The sequence below is a fragment of the Hyperolius riggenbachi genome, chromosome 4 (genome assembly GCF_040937935.1).
Source record: "Hyperolius riggenbachi isolate aHypRig1 chromosome 4, aHypRig1.pri, whole genome shotgun sequence".
Lineage (NCBI taxonomy): Eukaryota > Metazoa > Chordata > Amphibia > Anura > Hyperoliidae > Hyperolius > Hyperolius riggenbachi.
In genome coordinates, this window is record NC_090649.1 from 158,569,212 (window position 1) to 158,585,252 (window position 16,041).

At 41.8% G+C, this 16,041-nt stretch overlaps 1 protein-coding gene across 1 annotated transcript in view; it reads right to left on the reverse strand.

The window, feature by feature from the left end:
• Positions 1-5,178: 5,178 nt before the first annotated feature.
• The window catches only part of LOC137570568 (vomeronasal type-2 receptor 1-like), a 66,951-nt gene continuing 56,088 nt past the window's right edge, over positions 5,179-16,041 (reverse strand). The window contains exons 4-6 of the mRNA XM_068279269.1: positions 14,755-14,985; positions 9,913-10,036; positions 5,179-6,202 (exon numbers count right to left, since the gene is read on the reverse strand). Coding sequence (XP_068135370.1) covers positions 5,202-6,202; positions 9,913-10,036; positions 14,755-14,985 — 1,356 coding nt within the window. The 3' untranslated portion in view covers positions 5,179-5,201. The remainder of the gene's footprint in view (positions 6,203-9,912; positions 10,037-14,754; positions 14,986-16,041) is intronic.

Here is a 16,041-nt window from a genome sequence, read left to right on the forward strand (position 1 = left end):
TTCACTTTCACTTTGCGAATGAAAGCAGACGTCTTGCTGATGCTGGCTTTCATTCATTACAGGCACTTTGATCGGGTTTGGGAACAGCTGTTTCCCATTCAGCACTCATGGAACGGCGGGATCGTGACGAAGGCGAACGGGAGCGGTGCGGTGATGGCGAACTGCAGCGGTAAGAAACAAATACATAAATCTACGCCCCTGATCCACAAGTGAAGTATACAGGGGTGTAGATAGAGTCCGGAAGTGGGTAATTATTTTTGGTGTCAGTTAAGGTGCCCTTTAAGTACACAACAAGAGTATGCTAAGACATAATCCGTCAGAATTACTGACATGTTGTGTAGGTACGTAGTAACTCTTAAAGAAAACACACGTACGTAGTAACTCTTAAAGTAACTCTTAAAGAAAACACACACATTTTTCCAAAAATTGTGATCTTTATTTATCCATTTGATGATAGCCAAATCCCAGCCAAATACAAATTTCCAACTCCAACTTCTTCACCAAACAAAACTGTATTAATCAACGTAATAAACAATAAACTAAGGAAAAAATACAGTAATTTAATCAAATGTAAATAAAAGGAATCTGTTATATATAGAGAGAAATTCAGCAGACATAGATGTGCATATCGCATTACTGACTGTTTGTTTTTTTACTTCCCCATTCACAAGTACAGTAGATGACATAATGTAGACAATTACAGAAGCTTACAATTTCTTCCCTCCTGCCTTTGTAAATTGTAATTCTTAAAGCCTATTGCCATGTCACATGGGTGTCTCTGCTGCAACATGATGCTGGCATTGTCTCTTAGTGCTGTGATGTGCAGTAACTAAGAAGATTTGCATTTGGAGCTGCAGAATGTAGCAAGGGTACTGCTTCACAAAAGTGGGACTGGTGCTTCCATAGGGGCGAACTGGGTGATTGCCCAGGTCCTCTGAGTCGGCTGACGAGCTAAAGTGTGTTGGGGGGGGGGGGGGGGGTGCAGGGTCGGTGGTCCCCATGTTAATTTTTGCCTAGGGTCCCATTTTGTCTAGAAAATGTCCTGCATATGAGTACTGACAATCCTCATCTCCTCAGAAAATAAAGACTAGGGACCATATGCAATTCATTTTTTCTCCTAAGTTGTCTTCAGGGTAATATTTCCACACCTTGTCAATACAATGCCCTTTAAACCACTAGCAAGCAAGAAAATATTTAAAATCATTCTGAAAGAAATTTTCACCTACTTTGTGGTGTTTTTTCATTTGCAATGTGCTGAAAAGTTATATTAAAACGACGTTGAAAAATAAAATTACCTCCCAGGAGAAAACTCAGGAGAAAAAGTGAATTACATGTGGGCTTGGATCTCTATCTCAATGTATGCAAGTCTATAACAGTGATATGTTTGAGTCTCTACAGACATCTGGGTCTCTAGTCAACTACATTTTCTCTTGAGTTTTCTCCCAGGAGATAATTTGTTCATCTTACCTAAAAAAAAAAAAACCTTTCAGCACCTAACAATTGAAAAATAAACCCTAAAAAGTAGGTAAGAACATTATATGAAATGAAGGTGATAAGGTGTGAAAACATCTTTTGTGAAAAAACAAAGGAGAAATGTTAAATAAATAGGAGCCCTAGAGCACTAGTGGCAGAATGCTGTACCAGCTGTGTGACAAGGACCTTTAGTGAATTAACTTTTTCTCCTAAGTAGGGCTGATCAAATCCGGATCCGGGAGACACCCAGATAGTTACTATCCGGATATCTCCCAGTAAACCTGTGCGGGGTGGGTGGGGGGTGGTGGTCAAGCTTACCTGTCTGATGTTGTCTTCGTCCGTCCCTGACGCCTCCCACGATGCGTTGCACGCGGCGGTCACGTGACTACAAACACTTCCTCCTTCCGGGTTGAAGGAGGAAGTGTTTGTAGTCACGTGATGCGCGTGGACCGCATCGTGGGAGGTGCCAGGGACAGACGAAGAAGATGTCAGACAGGGGAGTCATGCTTACCTGTCTGACGTCTTGTTCGTCTGTCCCTGGCACCTCCCACGATGCGGTCCACGCGCATCACGTGACTACAAACACTTCCTCCTACAACCCGGAAGGAGGAAGTGTTTGTAGTCACGTGACCGCCGCGTGCAACGCATCGTGGGAGGCGTCAGGGACGGACAAAAACAACATCAGACAGGTAAGCTTGACCCCCCCCCACCCACCCCGCACAAGTTTACTGGGAGATATCCGGATAGCAACTATCTGGATGTCTCCCGGATCCGGAGTTGAGCAGCCCTGCTCCTAAGTTTTCTCCTAGGTGATATTTTCACACCTTATCAATAAAGGGCATTTTAAGCCACCAGCAAGCAAGGAAATAATTTAGGCAGTACTCTTCACCTACTTTTTTTTAGTACTTTTTCAACTGCAAAGTCCTGAAACGTTATTTTAAACAGAAGATTAAAAAGTATCTCCTAGGATGTTGTTTTATCTTGTAAAGTTAATTTGGGTCTCCAGTCATATGGCATTATGTAATTTCATGATGGGTTAAATAAAAGTATCTCCCATCATTTTTGAAAAGTGATCCCCTTTTTCTCTGCCCTCCCTCCCTCCCCCCACCTCCTTCTCCTCCTTTTCTTTCTCTCCCCTGCCTTTTCGCCCCATCCTAAAGCCTCTTTTATACTATACTCTGAAAATGAATGTTTTCATAGCAGTGCATTGTAAAATGTGTATAATGTAAACTGAGCCATAGGGAAACATGGACATTACCTTGCACATCAGTTGTGTGTTCAGTTATAACTGACAGAAACAGATGTAAAAAGGACTCTAACCTCACCCTTCATCTCCCCTCTACTCCTTCTCTATTTCCAGCATTTCTTATGATGCCCACACAGAAAGACAAGCATTTCAAACAATTTTGATTATTTTCAGTAATGCCCGCTGTAAACTATTGTACTCCCACTAAAGAAAATTACACAAACATAACAATTTAAAGCAATGGAAAATGTCCCACTCGTGACCGTCATTCTTGTTTTGACAATAGATCAAAATATACGGTACATAGCACAATAAGACATTATCGTATTTAACACATATCATTTTCAGTTGAGAAGACATCTGAATAATATGGAAAATTGTAAGCTCAGATTGTCAAATGTGGGGATCCCTTTACATCTACTGAGGCATTTTATCTAAAATCTGGGCAAATAATCCATGAAGAACTCAGCTACTGTTATCTAAACTTCTAAAATGTTTGTTTGTTTACTATTATTAAAAAAATTCCTCTCAACACTTCTTATGTCTAAAATGGCCATGAAAAAATTACATTACGTAAAAATTAAAACTATTCAAAAATATCAAATTTTGCATGCACATTTGTTCATTTTCTCTCTATAGTCAGTAACTGCAGCACTCGACACTATTGCCTCCCAGGAAATGATTTGTCCTGTGCACATGTCCATTAGGCTATGTTAGCAGTGGCCATTCCCTGTGACAGCAGAACAGAAAATCAATGGATCAGGAAAGTAGCACTGCATGTTATCCGCACATTGTGTCGCATACCGTCAATGAAACGTATGCTTCATTGTACCCGTTAATGCACGTGTTTGCGGTAATACACTACATGCAGTGCATTACCGTACCCTACACTGTTGTACTGCAATGCAACCTCTGCACTGTGAACCTTGCTATAGGTGGTGCATTGCCATGCAGCAAACAGCGTTACAAAGCGGCCTGCGCACTGCAACACACAACTGTGTAGCCATAGGCCTGGAACCCACTAGCAGTACGTTAGCAAGCCGTTTCTAAGCAGTTGTGATTTAAAAATCTCTTGTTAATGTAATGCTATGGGTGTGATCCCACTTGAGAGATGTAATTTTATAAAAAAATTCCCCATAGCATTGCATTAGCAAGAGCTTTTTCAAATCACTAGCAGTTAGAAAAGGCTGCTAGTGGGTTTGAGCTTTTAGGCATTATAATCATCCTTTCTTAGGCTGCTTTATGAAATAAACCCACCTTCTTTTTTAAATATGTTTAAATTTTATTTTAGTAACAAATATTTTAATATAGAATAAAAATAAGAAAACTTTGAAAGAGCTGACCTCAACTAACACGGCCAACTGTGCTCAATTTTACAGTATATTTTCACATTCCAGTAAATCATAAATTTGCTATTTTATGTCCAGAAGATGCTGAATTTAATAATTTTAAATATAGAGTGTAATTAAAAAAAGTCAATGCTAGATGTGTGTGTTTATTTTAATTTTCTTTTTCCTTGTTTTTCTGTAAAATATATACTTACTTATGCCTTTATTTAGTTTTAGTTTATTTTCCGAAACAGACAAGAATAAAATTTAATATTTCAGAAAGCAACATTACCAAGTTATAGAACAGTGAAAATATATCAAACCAAATCATGTGGCTACTTTGAATTACGTAAAGCAAAAAGTGGTAATTAGCAGTAACAAATAGAAAATCAGCTTTGACGTGACTGACTACACTATATGCCTTACATAATCTAAAATCGAACAAGGCAAATTCTGAAACCAATCACGCCGATTACTGTACTCTTACTGAACTTTTAAAATTAAAAAAATCTTTTGTACAGCTGTGTACCTCTCTATATAGACTTAGGACCTCTCCAGACTGTAATTTCCTGTTATGAGTTGAGGTCTTAAAATTGCTCACAAATACTTCCTGTGAGCTATGACATTCCTTTTCTTCATGCAAAGAACACATGTAGTTTTGGCTTTATTGTTCTTCCCACCAATCTAGCCAATCAAAAATGAATTCCATCTACCACTTCGCCTCTATGTTCTGTTTATACTTGCTTTATAACCTAGTTCTCATTGATTGGCTTCTTTAGTTTTGGATTTAGTTGGACTTTGCAATAAATTATGCTGTGGAGTAATTATATCTTATCTCTGGGAGTAGTCTAATTAATAGGGTATACACCAATAACTATCAACAGTCCATACACGATGAAGACCACTCAACCAGATTAACTGCTTTACTGTATTACTTCACATAAAGGCAATTAAGACAACTAGACACAACATTTCGGACCTGACACTCTCTGTCGAGTGCCTGATGTTCATTATTTGCCTTGTTTCATTTTGGATTTTGTTGGACTTTAACAACCTAAAAACTGGTGTTTATTTGTCAACAATGGTTTACTGCTTCATGCCCTGTTGTTGCATAAGCCAGATATCCTGGGGTCAGACAGGTGAATGTGCTGCAGTTAATCATCCAGCACAACCGTGGATACTGTTGTACTGTTAATCTCACTAGTAATGGAAGCTGATGTTGCTGGGGCACTCTTATCATTAGTGACAGCTTTGCCACCAACGATTTCTTCTGTGTTTCTTTCCGGCTTAATGAGAATTATATACCCCTTCGGGACATAAAAACAGCCCAGTAAACCAAAACTAGATGCCAGAATGGCAAAGATTTCAACAGCAACCTTAAACTTCCCCCGTGTGCTCAGGTAAGCCGGAACAAAAGAGATCCAGACGATGAAGAAGACCAGCATTCCAAACGTGATGAATTTAGCCTCATTGAAATTGTCTGGAAGTTTCCGTGCAACAAAAGCAGTTATAAAGCACAGAATGGCCAAGAAGACATCAAAGCCAAACATAGAGCACAGGAATTCAATGGACCCTTCATTACACTCCAGGATGATCTTGATGTTCTGGGACTCCATATTTTTGTAAACCCAAGGAGGCTTCAGAATCAGGTAGGCTGTACATATCCCAACTTCAATAACTAAGCCAATCACTGCAACCATTTTCTGATACAGAGGTTTCATAGTGATTACCCGTGCATTTTTATCTGCCTTCTTAGCCTTAACAGCTCGCTTTGCTAACATGAGAACAATCGTCTTACCGAGTATACACGAGAGGCAAAGTGAGAAGCCGAGAGCGAGAGTAGTCTGTCGGGCCATGCAAGACCATTCCACTGGTTTGCCTACAAAGAGGATGGATGTCATGAAAGTACACACCAGCGAGAACTGTATCACAAAACTCAGACTGCGGTCATTAGCCTTGACCAATGCTGTGTCCCTGTAAATGAAGTAGATAATAGCAAATGCAATAACCAGGGAGGCACCAAACACAGCCAGGAAAATCAGTGTTATCCCCAACGCTTCATCGGTGGCCAGAAATTCCACTTCCTTCAGCACACACTCGTTCCTGAAGGAATTAGACCAGAAGTCTGGAAGACATGCTATACATTCTCTTGCATCTGTAAATCAACAGCAATGCAAATTATTTCAATTGATGACATTTTATATAGTCAGTGGCATGAGTACACTACAAGTTACAAGTTTTACAAATATTACAAATTTTAAAGTGACACTGAAGTAAAAAAAAAACCTTATGATATCATGAATTGTATATATAGTACGGATAATTCATAGAACTTTAGTAGCAAAGAAACAAGTCTCAAATTTTTATTTTCACTTATATAAACTTTTTTATATAACATTGCATCATTCTTTCATGTTTGCAAATACAAACCACACTCTGTATTTTAAACTAGGGAACAGAGCAGAGCTAATGACCCTTTGAACTCCCCTGCAGTAAAACCTTATCTAAAGCTGCGTGTCACTGTTTTTTTAATGTGCTTCAGGAAAAAGTTCGGTCAGAGAAGCTCTTTTGCATAGATAACAACTGAAGTTACTTAATTCTTCCTGTACTGGAAACAATATGAGAATCATTTGTTTGCTACTAATGTTCTATTTCTTAGCTGCACTACACATGCAAGTCATTGGCCCATATGCAATTCACTTTTTCTCCTGAGTTTTCTCCAGGGTGATATTTTCACAACTTGTCATAAAATGCTTTTTAAGCCACCAGCAAGCAAGAAAACACTCAAAATAGATTTGATATTTCTTTTTCACCAACTTTTGTTTACTTTTTCGATTGTAAAATGCTGACAATGTAGTTTAAAGGGAAGATGAAAATGATCTCTTAGGGTTAGGCGATAACTCAAAAAAATGAATTGCATGTGGGCCATACATACCTCATAAGTTTATTTTCTCTTCAGATTCCTTCCAGCATGAATCTGTTGAAACTAAAAGGTGTGACAAGCAGGGATGCTCATCTGGATTCCAGATATCTGGGTAACCCGGATATCCAAACTTTTATTATGCTATCCAATTCGGATCCCGGATTTAAAAAAAAAATCTGGATAGCTATCTGCGGATATTTGGCCTCATAACGCGAATATCCGCGGCTATTGTGGATATCCGGATCCGAAATACTGTAACTAAGGAGATGACGTCCTGGAGCCAATAAGAGGGCTCCTAGCAGAAGCCCTAGCAACCAATCACAGAGGGGAACCCTGGCCAGCCCCCCTGCATAATAAGGAGGGCTGCCATGATGAGACATATTGTCTTAGCTTGCTTAATACTCACTGAGAGACATGCTCCAGTGCTGGTGGCCTGGCAAGGGCTGTACACAGTTATACACCTAAAGCTGTTCAGTGATTAACCCCGTCACTACTATCACTACACTATTGTTAAAGTGTAACTGTCGGGCATAAAATAAAAAATCAATTCTTTATTTTAATCTGGTAAACAAGTAATAAGGTTGCTAACCAGGCAACCCAAAAGTTAAAATCACCGTTACTTTTCTTGTTGATAACAAGATCATTCCCTAGTTTACCTGACTCTTTTTTGGTACACACAAAGTTTGGTATACAAAAAGGAAGTTGCAGGGCATGCTGGATTGTCCTTTTCTGCTTCTCTACTTTACCATCAGATTCCTCTGCCCGATTTTCCCACCCTTCACTATAGAAAGTGCATTGTCTCAGCATGAGAAATATTGGCCAATCAGAGAGGAACAGAGGTGAGGGAGGGTAAACAGGAGGAAAAGAGGCTTTAGCCAATCAGGCTTCTTTAGTTAAGTCTGAGGGGAATTAGAGAAGCAAAAAAGGACAACCCAGCATGCCCTGCAACTTCCTTTTTGTATACTAAATTTTGTGTCTACCAAATAAGAGTCCGGTAAACTGGGGAATGATCATTTAGCAACAAGAAAAGTATTAGTGATTTTAACTTTTAGATTGCCTGGTTAGCATGCTTATTACTTGTTTACCAGAAAAAAACAAAAAAAAATAGATTTTTGATTTTATGCCCGACAGTTACACTTTAAATCGTTAATTAGCTTGATTGATGTCATAGTGTGACAGTCAGAGTGTGTGCTCCAGGCTGCTGGGCCTAGCAAGGGCTGTACACAGTGATAAACCAAAAGCTGTTTAGTGATCAACCCCATGCACTATCACTACACTATTGTTAAATCATTAATTAGCTTGATGTAATTTGTGTGACAGTCAGAGTGTGTGCTGCAGGCAGCTGCTATGTGTCTGTGTGTGTGTGCTGTGCACAGACCAGGCCAGCTGCTGGCCAGCTATTAGCCTTAGGTATAGGTTAGGTTAGGGATTAGGGGATAGGATTACTGTGTTATTGTGTAGTTAGTACTGTAGTACTGCAGTCAGTGCTAGTAGTTGTTATAGTAGTACTACTGTGTTAGCTTTCTACAGAACTGCTGTTCTGTGAGCAGTGCCAGTGTGACAGTTAGTGCGCACTAGTGTCTTCTCCTCACCTGTCTGACTGTCACTCGGTACATGGCACTTGGCACGTGTCACTTGCCACGTGGCACTTGGCACGTGTCACTTGCCAAGTGTCACTTGCCACATGTCACTTGCCATGTATCACGTGGCACGTGTCAAGTGCCATGTGACACATGGCAAGTGCCATGTGACACGTGGCAAGTGCCAATTGCCACGTGCCATGTCCGGCATGCTCCTGGCACATGTTACACCTGCTGCTGCTGTATTGCCCTGCTCCTGCTGCCTGTGCAGCTCCCACCGCCAGGCCAGGGTGCCACAGGCCACTGATACCACCTATATTTAACCCAAAACACAATTGCTGCGTAATTTTTTGAAGGCGTCTTGGCTGAAAACTGTCATGTCCCAGTTGTGCGGTTGGACTTTGGACACAATGAGGGCTGCACGACCGCAGTCTGGAACCAAGGCCTAATGTTACTTGACAGCCATTTTTTTTGTGGGGGGGGGGGGGGATTTTAAGTCCCCACATCATCAATTAGTGTCCCCTTTAAAAAATAATGATGCTACATGCCGCATTTACCCTAAAAAAATACATTTTTAAAGCAATTTAAAGGGCACTTCCGGTTTTTCTATCCGGATATCTGAATCCACCCGGATAGCGCCGATAATGCATTCGGATATCCGCATGAACACGGATATCTGAAAGTTCGGATTCGCATATCCGATCCGGATATCTGGGGATCCGGATCAATTTCGGATTTTGAAAAGGGGTATCCGAGCAACCCTGGGGACAAGCACTCACCATTCGACGCTGCCTTTTCCCTGCCATTGCTCAGACTGAGTGAAAATTCCAATATTCTTTTTGCTTTCATTTTTGCAAAAATAATGTACAATTCGACTTCCAATCGAAAATGCAATTGAAAATTAATTTGTAATAAGTTTGTGATTTTTATGTGAATTGTTCAAATTTAGTATAGACAGAGGCTGAGAACAGACTCATCTATATACATATAAAATTAATCTTGTCATACAATTCTAAGTCAGAAAGAGCAATTATCCTCCAGGCCAGTAAAGATATTACATCATGAATTTTACAAACAGAAGCTGAGACTTAGATAGCAAAGTTTGGTTGAATCTTTGGACTGTATTGCACACGCTTAACAAGGATAACACGAACATTGCTATAATAATGTGTGAGGTAACACATTTTGCCATAACAGTGTGCATGTTACCCAGGGACCACACATGGTGCTGATAGTTTAATGGACAGTGCCCCCTCCCCCCGGCACTAGTACCAAAAAAATTGCCTTGCCCTGCCAGCTCAGGGCAATTTTATAGGCCTTTTATGCATCAGCCCTATTAATAAGAAGTAGTAGAGTACTTACCTGTTTCATTGGTAATTTCTCCATCTGCACATGAAATGCAGTCAAAGCAGCACACTGGCTCTCCTTGCCTAATGCCTTTCCTGGTCCCTGGAACACAGCTCATACTGCAGACAGACTGAGGAGGCTGAAGAAACATTCAGAAATTAAGTAATCACTATTGTTCTTTTTTGGACAAATGGCCACACTTTACAAAACAATATGTGGCAGATCAAGTTAAGGATCCATATTCTCCTGGTATTATCCCTTTCTTGGTCTACCACCAGGGGCTTAACCATAACCCCTCCCCCCGCCCCCCTTTCAGGTGTGGTCAGTAAACCACTTCCGCCCCTTCATGCTACATAATTTTTTCTTCCCACATGTTGCAGGGTTCCAGTACCTACATCAAGTATGAGACAGACACACGCTCTGTGCTTACATACTTCCGGTTCCCGATTCATGTGACATGCATAAGTAGCCGAATGTTTGCTACTGATGCATGTCACGTGACATGAATTGATAGCCGATTCATGTCACGTGGCATGTAGTTGTCAAGTAGAACAAACGAAACCCAACGTAGTGCTAGATCAGGTTATAGTGTATAGCTGCCTATGTCACATGGACAATTTCTACGTTGGTAACATGATTACCATCATAGTATTGGCTGAATAAACTTTCCATGGCCAACAGAGTGCTATGTTGCTGTTATCAAAGATTTGAAATGGTTAATGCAAATAATTCCAAGTGAATGCAAATGTTATGGAAAAGTTATGCAATTGTATGCAGTGTACAAATGGACCAATCAACCACAACAGTTACTGCATGCATTTGCATCAACTTGGAATTATTAACATCTCGTTAAAGCGGTATTGTCACCATAAAAATCAAATTTCAACAGCAAGTGGTCTGAGAGTATTAAGTGATAAAGATGATAATCCTGCATTCAAAACGTGCAAAACTTTTTCTGCTGTTATGGTTTGTAGTTATCACATACTTTGGGAGCACTGGCCCTAGTGCCAAACAGTGCCAAAAAGTTGAATGCTGGGAGTTCTTTTTATCTATAATATATCCCTCCTCTTCCATTTATTTCCCTATCTAGCTGTTTATCAGAAACACCCTCTGATTACTTGTGTTTACAAACAAGGCTGAGGTGACTCAGTGATTGGATCGGATGTGTAAATAAAAAAAAGAGTGCAGTTCCTAGTATACACATCAATGGGAGTGTCTGAAGACTCTGGGAGGAGGGCAGCTAATGAATACACAATGAGCAAGAGAAGGAAGGGGGGGGGGACAAGAGTCAGGGAGGATATGATGTCAGCATTAGCTTGGCAAGATGGCCACTGCCTAGAATATGATTTTCTGCTTTTCTTTTATAAAATTCACAGGAATCATTACGTGGATAGCACAATACATCTGTTATTTAAGTAGAAGTAGTATTTATTTACTTATATATGTGTTTTTTATTTCTAGGTTAGCATGGGTGTCGCTTGTTCTTTAACTATCCTGTTACAGATCAGTGCAGAGACTCACATGCTGCCACCTTCTGTCCTGCAGCCAGATTCTCCTGCTGACCCTGCTACTCTTCTGGACACAGTATTGGCCTTGCTTCTGGCCTGCCTTTGGATCTTCCTCAATAACATGGTCTGGTCAACTCCAAAAGGTGAGCAACCTGCTATGCTTCCTGTTGTAGGAGCTCAACCACATTTTTGGCGGTGTCCTCAAGTTGGGTCTCTTGCATAGATAACAACTGAAGTTTCTTAACTCTTCCTGAACTGGAAAACAATAAGACTCTTTTCTGCGCCACTAATGTTCTATTTCTTAGCTGTACTACAAATACAAGGCATGATTTCATACGTTTTCATTTCAGGTTTGCTTAAATACTGAGTGTACCTCTGGCTATCTAATACTAAGTAGCTACAGGTGCCCCCAGAAATTTGTTAGCTAGAGGTGCCCTTGACTGAAGGGAGATCTTGTCAGTGGAATGCTGAAAGTGGATGAGTACATCTCATTTATGCTCCATTTGGGATTCTGCATAGGGAAGGAAGGAGACACCCGAGGAGAGGAGTGAGCTACAGTACCTTTCCATCATTGTTATTATTATTATTATTTAGTATTTATATAGCACCAACATCTTATGCAGCGCTGTACAGAGTATGTTGTCTGGTCACTTAAAGGGACACTTAAGCCAGAAAAAAAAAATGAGTTTTACTCACCTGGGGCTTCTACCAGCCCCCTGCAGCAGTCCTGTGCCCTCGCAGCCACTCACTAATTCTCTGGTCCCCCGCTGCCAGGTAGTTTCGTTTTTGCCAACAGGCCGTCAGGACTGGCCACGCGTAGCTTTTTCCGCATTCCCAACGCATACAAAAATACGCGTTACCGCATTATGAACGCATAGATATGCGGCAACACGTATTTTTGTACGCGTTGCGGTCCACAATAGCGCTAATTACAGTTGGGAATGCGGAAAAAGCTACGCGTGGCCAGTCCTGACGTGCCTGTCGGCAAAAACGAAACTAGTTGGCAGCGGGGGACCAGAGGATTAGTGAGCGGCTGCGAGGGCACAGGACTGCTGCAGGGGGCTGGTAGAAGCCCCAGGTGAGTCAAACTCTTTTTTTTCTGGCTTAAGGTTCACTTTAACTATCCCTCAGAGGGGCTTATATATCTAATCACTACCATAGTCATATGTGTATGTATGTATTGTGTGGTGTATGTATCGTAGTCTAGGGCCAATTATAGGGGGGAAGCCAATTCAATTATCTGTATGTTTTTGGGATGTAGGAGAAAACCGAAGTGCCCAAAGGAAACTCACTCAGACATGGGGAGAGACCATACAAACTCCTTGCAAGTGTTGACCTGGAGACTGGGGACCTAGCCCTGCAAGGCGAGAGCACTAACCACTATGCCACCATGCTGCCCACAATCAGGCACCTATAGGCATGAGCCTACAGCGCCTTATGGTAAATCCATCCTTGCTCCCGATGATAATATTCTAACCTCCCACTACTCGACCCCCTAACACTATTCCTCCTACCGATACACCTAACACTAACCGATACGCTTATCACCTAGCACTAATCCTGCTATGGATCTGACTAACACTAACACTAACCTTCCTCCTGATATGGCCGAACCTACCTGCTTATACACCTAACACTATCCTAATACTTCCTCTGCTTGCTGAATCTTTCTGTGCCACTTGCTGAACTCACCACATCATTTAAAATGCTTACTAGTAACCAATGGCAAAAACAGCCTCCTCTGTGCCTCATAGCCTTAATTAAAATTGCAGTCTATGGAATAGGTGAAAAGGGCCAAAATAAACCCAAGCACGAACCAGTAGTTTGGAATGGAGCAAATATTAGTGATGTTGCGGAAATGGAAGTGGCAGGATCCGGATACATTCTGGATGTGGGGGGAGAAGGAGAGTGCTGAGTCAAGAGTGACGCTCAGGCAGCTGGTTTAAGGGACAGAGTGAATGGACAAGTTGTTGCTAGCAATGGAGATGTCAGCGAGAAATCTTGATGAATGGGGTGAGCAGACAAAAAGTTTCAAAAATACGTAGGACATGCAGAGGTGGAAGACAGATAAGTCGAGATTTTGTCCAAAGTGTGGGGAGAGATCAGGGGTGTGGAGAAAGATCTGGGTATCATCAGCCCAGAGGTAGTAATTGATGCAAATTGAGGAGATGGGTTTGCCAAGGAAGGAGGTGTAGAGGGAGAAGAGAAGGGTGCCAAGGACAGAGTCCTGGGGGACTCTCGCAGTGAGTGAGGTGGAGAGGGAGGAGGATCCATTGAAGGAGGTCTGGAAGGAGCGGTCAGAAAGGAAGGAGGAGGACCAAGTCAAGGCTGAGTCACGGACACCCACTGAATGTAGGGTTTGGGGCAGGAGGGGATGGTTGACACTGTCAAAGGCAGAGTGTTTGTTTGATTTGGCCAGGATGAGGTTGTTGGTGATGACCTCAGTAAGTGCTGTCTCTGTAGAGTGGGCAGGGTGGAATCCAGATTGAAGGAGCCAGGGAAGTGAATCAGCTGCTGTGTAACACTTGATTTATGTCATGTTCCAGTGTTCATATGAACACAGGATCTAATTTTCTGCTAAAAAATGATGGGGTAAAAGTGAATCTCAAACTTGGGTCCAAAAACCAATGGTGGGCTATAATGGGTAAGGTGTATCCCAACCATGATTTGCAGCTTTTCTTTATGTTCATAGTAAAGTTTTTTTTCCCCGAGGGAAAACAGGTTAACCAAACCACTGCAGAGAATGGCATGATGCAATTTGCTTTGGAAAGTAATTTAACAGGCATTAAGTGCCTCTTTGCATCTGTGAGTAGTGGTGTCCAGATCCAAGACTTCTGAAAAATGACTGTTATGAAGCATAAAGCCCAGCTTAAAGTGGATCCGAGATGAAAAACTAACTATAGCAAGTAACTTATCTATATATATTATCTAAAGTTTAGATGGTTTACACAGTAAATCCAGCTTCAAACAGCTTCAATAGCATATGATTATTTATTTTTGTGATACTATGAGAGCAGCCATATTCTGCTTGTCATCATTACACACAGTCAAGCTGCTCTGCATCTCCACCCTCAGCCTGTGAAAACTCCACTTCCCTCTACTCCTCTCTCCTCCCCTCTCCGCCCCCTCGCCTCTGAAATTTCATGCATGCTTTAGAAAAAGCCTCCTCCTCTCCAGGCTGAGCTCCCATGAGAAAATTTAAAAAAAAAAAGCATTTGGGGGAAGAATGCCTAATAAACTATATGTAAGGGGCAGAAAAGGCAGCAAAAGTTTGTCTCGGATCCACTTTAAAATAAACCATTTTCCAATTTCTTTTTCAATATATTACTGTTAGTGAAATAGCACCTACCTGGGAGTTTGGGGTATTCCAGATTATTGAGCTGTTGACTATTTTGAGCTCATGAGATGCTCCAGCCCCTAGATATTTGTAATGACCCATTTTAACAAATGAAACAGTCTCGTTATTTTGCACCTGCCAATTTAAAATATCATAATAGCCTTCTACATCTCCAGCTTCATCAAACTTGAGAGCTTCATCAGTGAAAACTTTGAATTTTGTGTTCTTCAAATAATACATAAGCTGTTGAGAAATTTAAAAAGGCACAACTCAGAAGTGACCAAGGATACAAAAAATAGTCATGTATGTTTGTGGAAGTTCAATAATGCAGAAACTGTGCAGATCAACTCAGAGCTGCTTTAGTCATGCAACTAGTCAGGGCTGGTTTTAGACTCACTGCCATTTGAAGCAAGCATTTTGAGAAATGCCCCCCCCCCACCGCCATTCAGTAGCCTGCCGACCGCCCCCCCCCCCCCCCAGTATAGGTAGCCTGTCACTCCAGTATTAGGACCCCCGTATAGGTACCCCTCTCCCCCTCCCTCCACTGGCTGCTCGTTCACCTGCTCCGCCTCTTGCCTGGCACCGCCCCTTGGAAGAGGCTGCATAAACTACGTGGTTCAGGCTGCGTCATACAAGGTCTGGCCCATCTGCCAGTCTTAAAGAGACCCAGAGATGAACTAACTAACAGTTTTATACATACCTGGTGCTTCCTCCAGCCCCATCAGCCTGGATCGCTCCCACGCCGCTGTCCTCCACTGCCTCTGTCCGCCGGTACCGGGTCCCGTCATTTCGGCCAGTCGAGCTAGTCGACACAAGCGCGGTGAGCATGCGGACCCGCTACCGGCGGTAGAGGCAGCAGAAGACAGCGGCGTGGGAGCGATCCAGGCTTATGGGGCTGGAGGAAGCCCCAGGTATGTATAAAATCTTTTCCTATTTTTTTGTTAGCTTCGTCTCTGGTTCCCTTTAAGCCTGGCACACACTTTGTCATTTCTCATCAGATTGAGACATTGAATCCATAATTTCCAACAGGTTCGATCAGGTCCCAATTGATAATGGGATCGATTTTGTGCAGTAGTTATCGGAAAAGCGATCGGAACCTGATCGGACTTGTTTATCTATTTGCCCTGTTGATCTGATAGGATATTGCATGGTGTGTAGCAGACTTTACAACAGGGGTCAGGAACCTTTTTTGGCTGAGAGCCATAAAAGCCACATATTTTAAAATGTATTTCCCTAATAACCATATAATATGTTTCAAACTGGGACAGTGCACACGCGCAACAGAGGGCCCACGTCCCT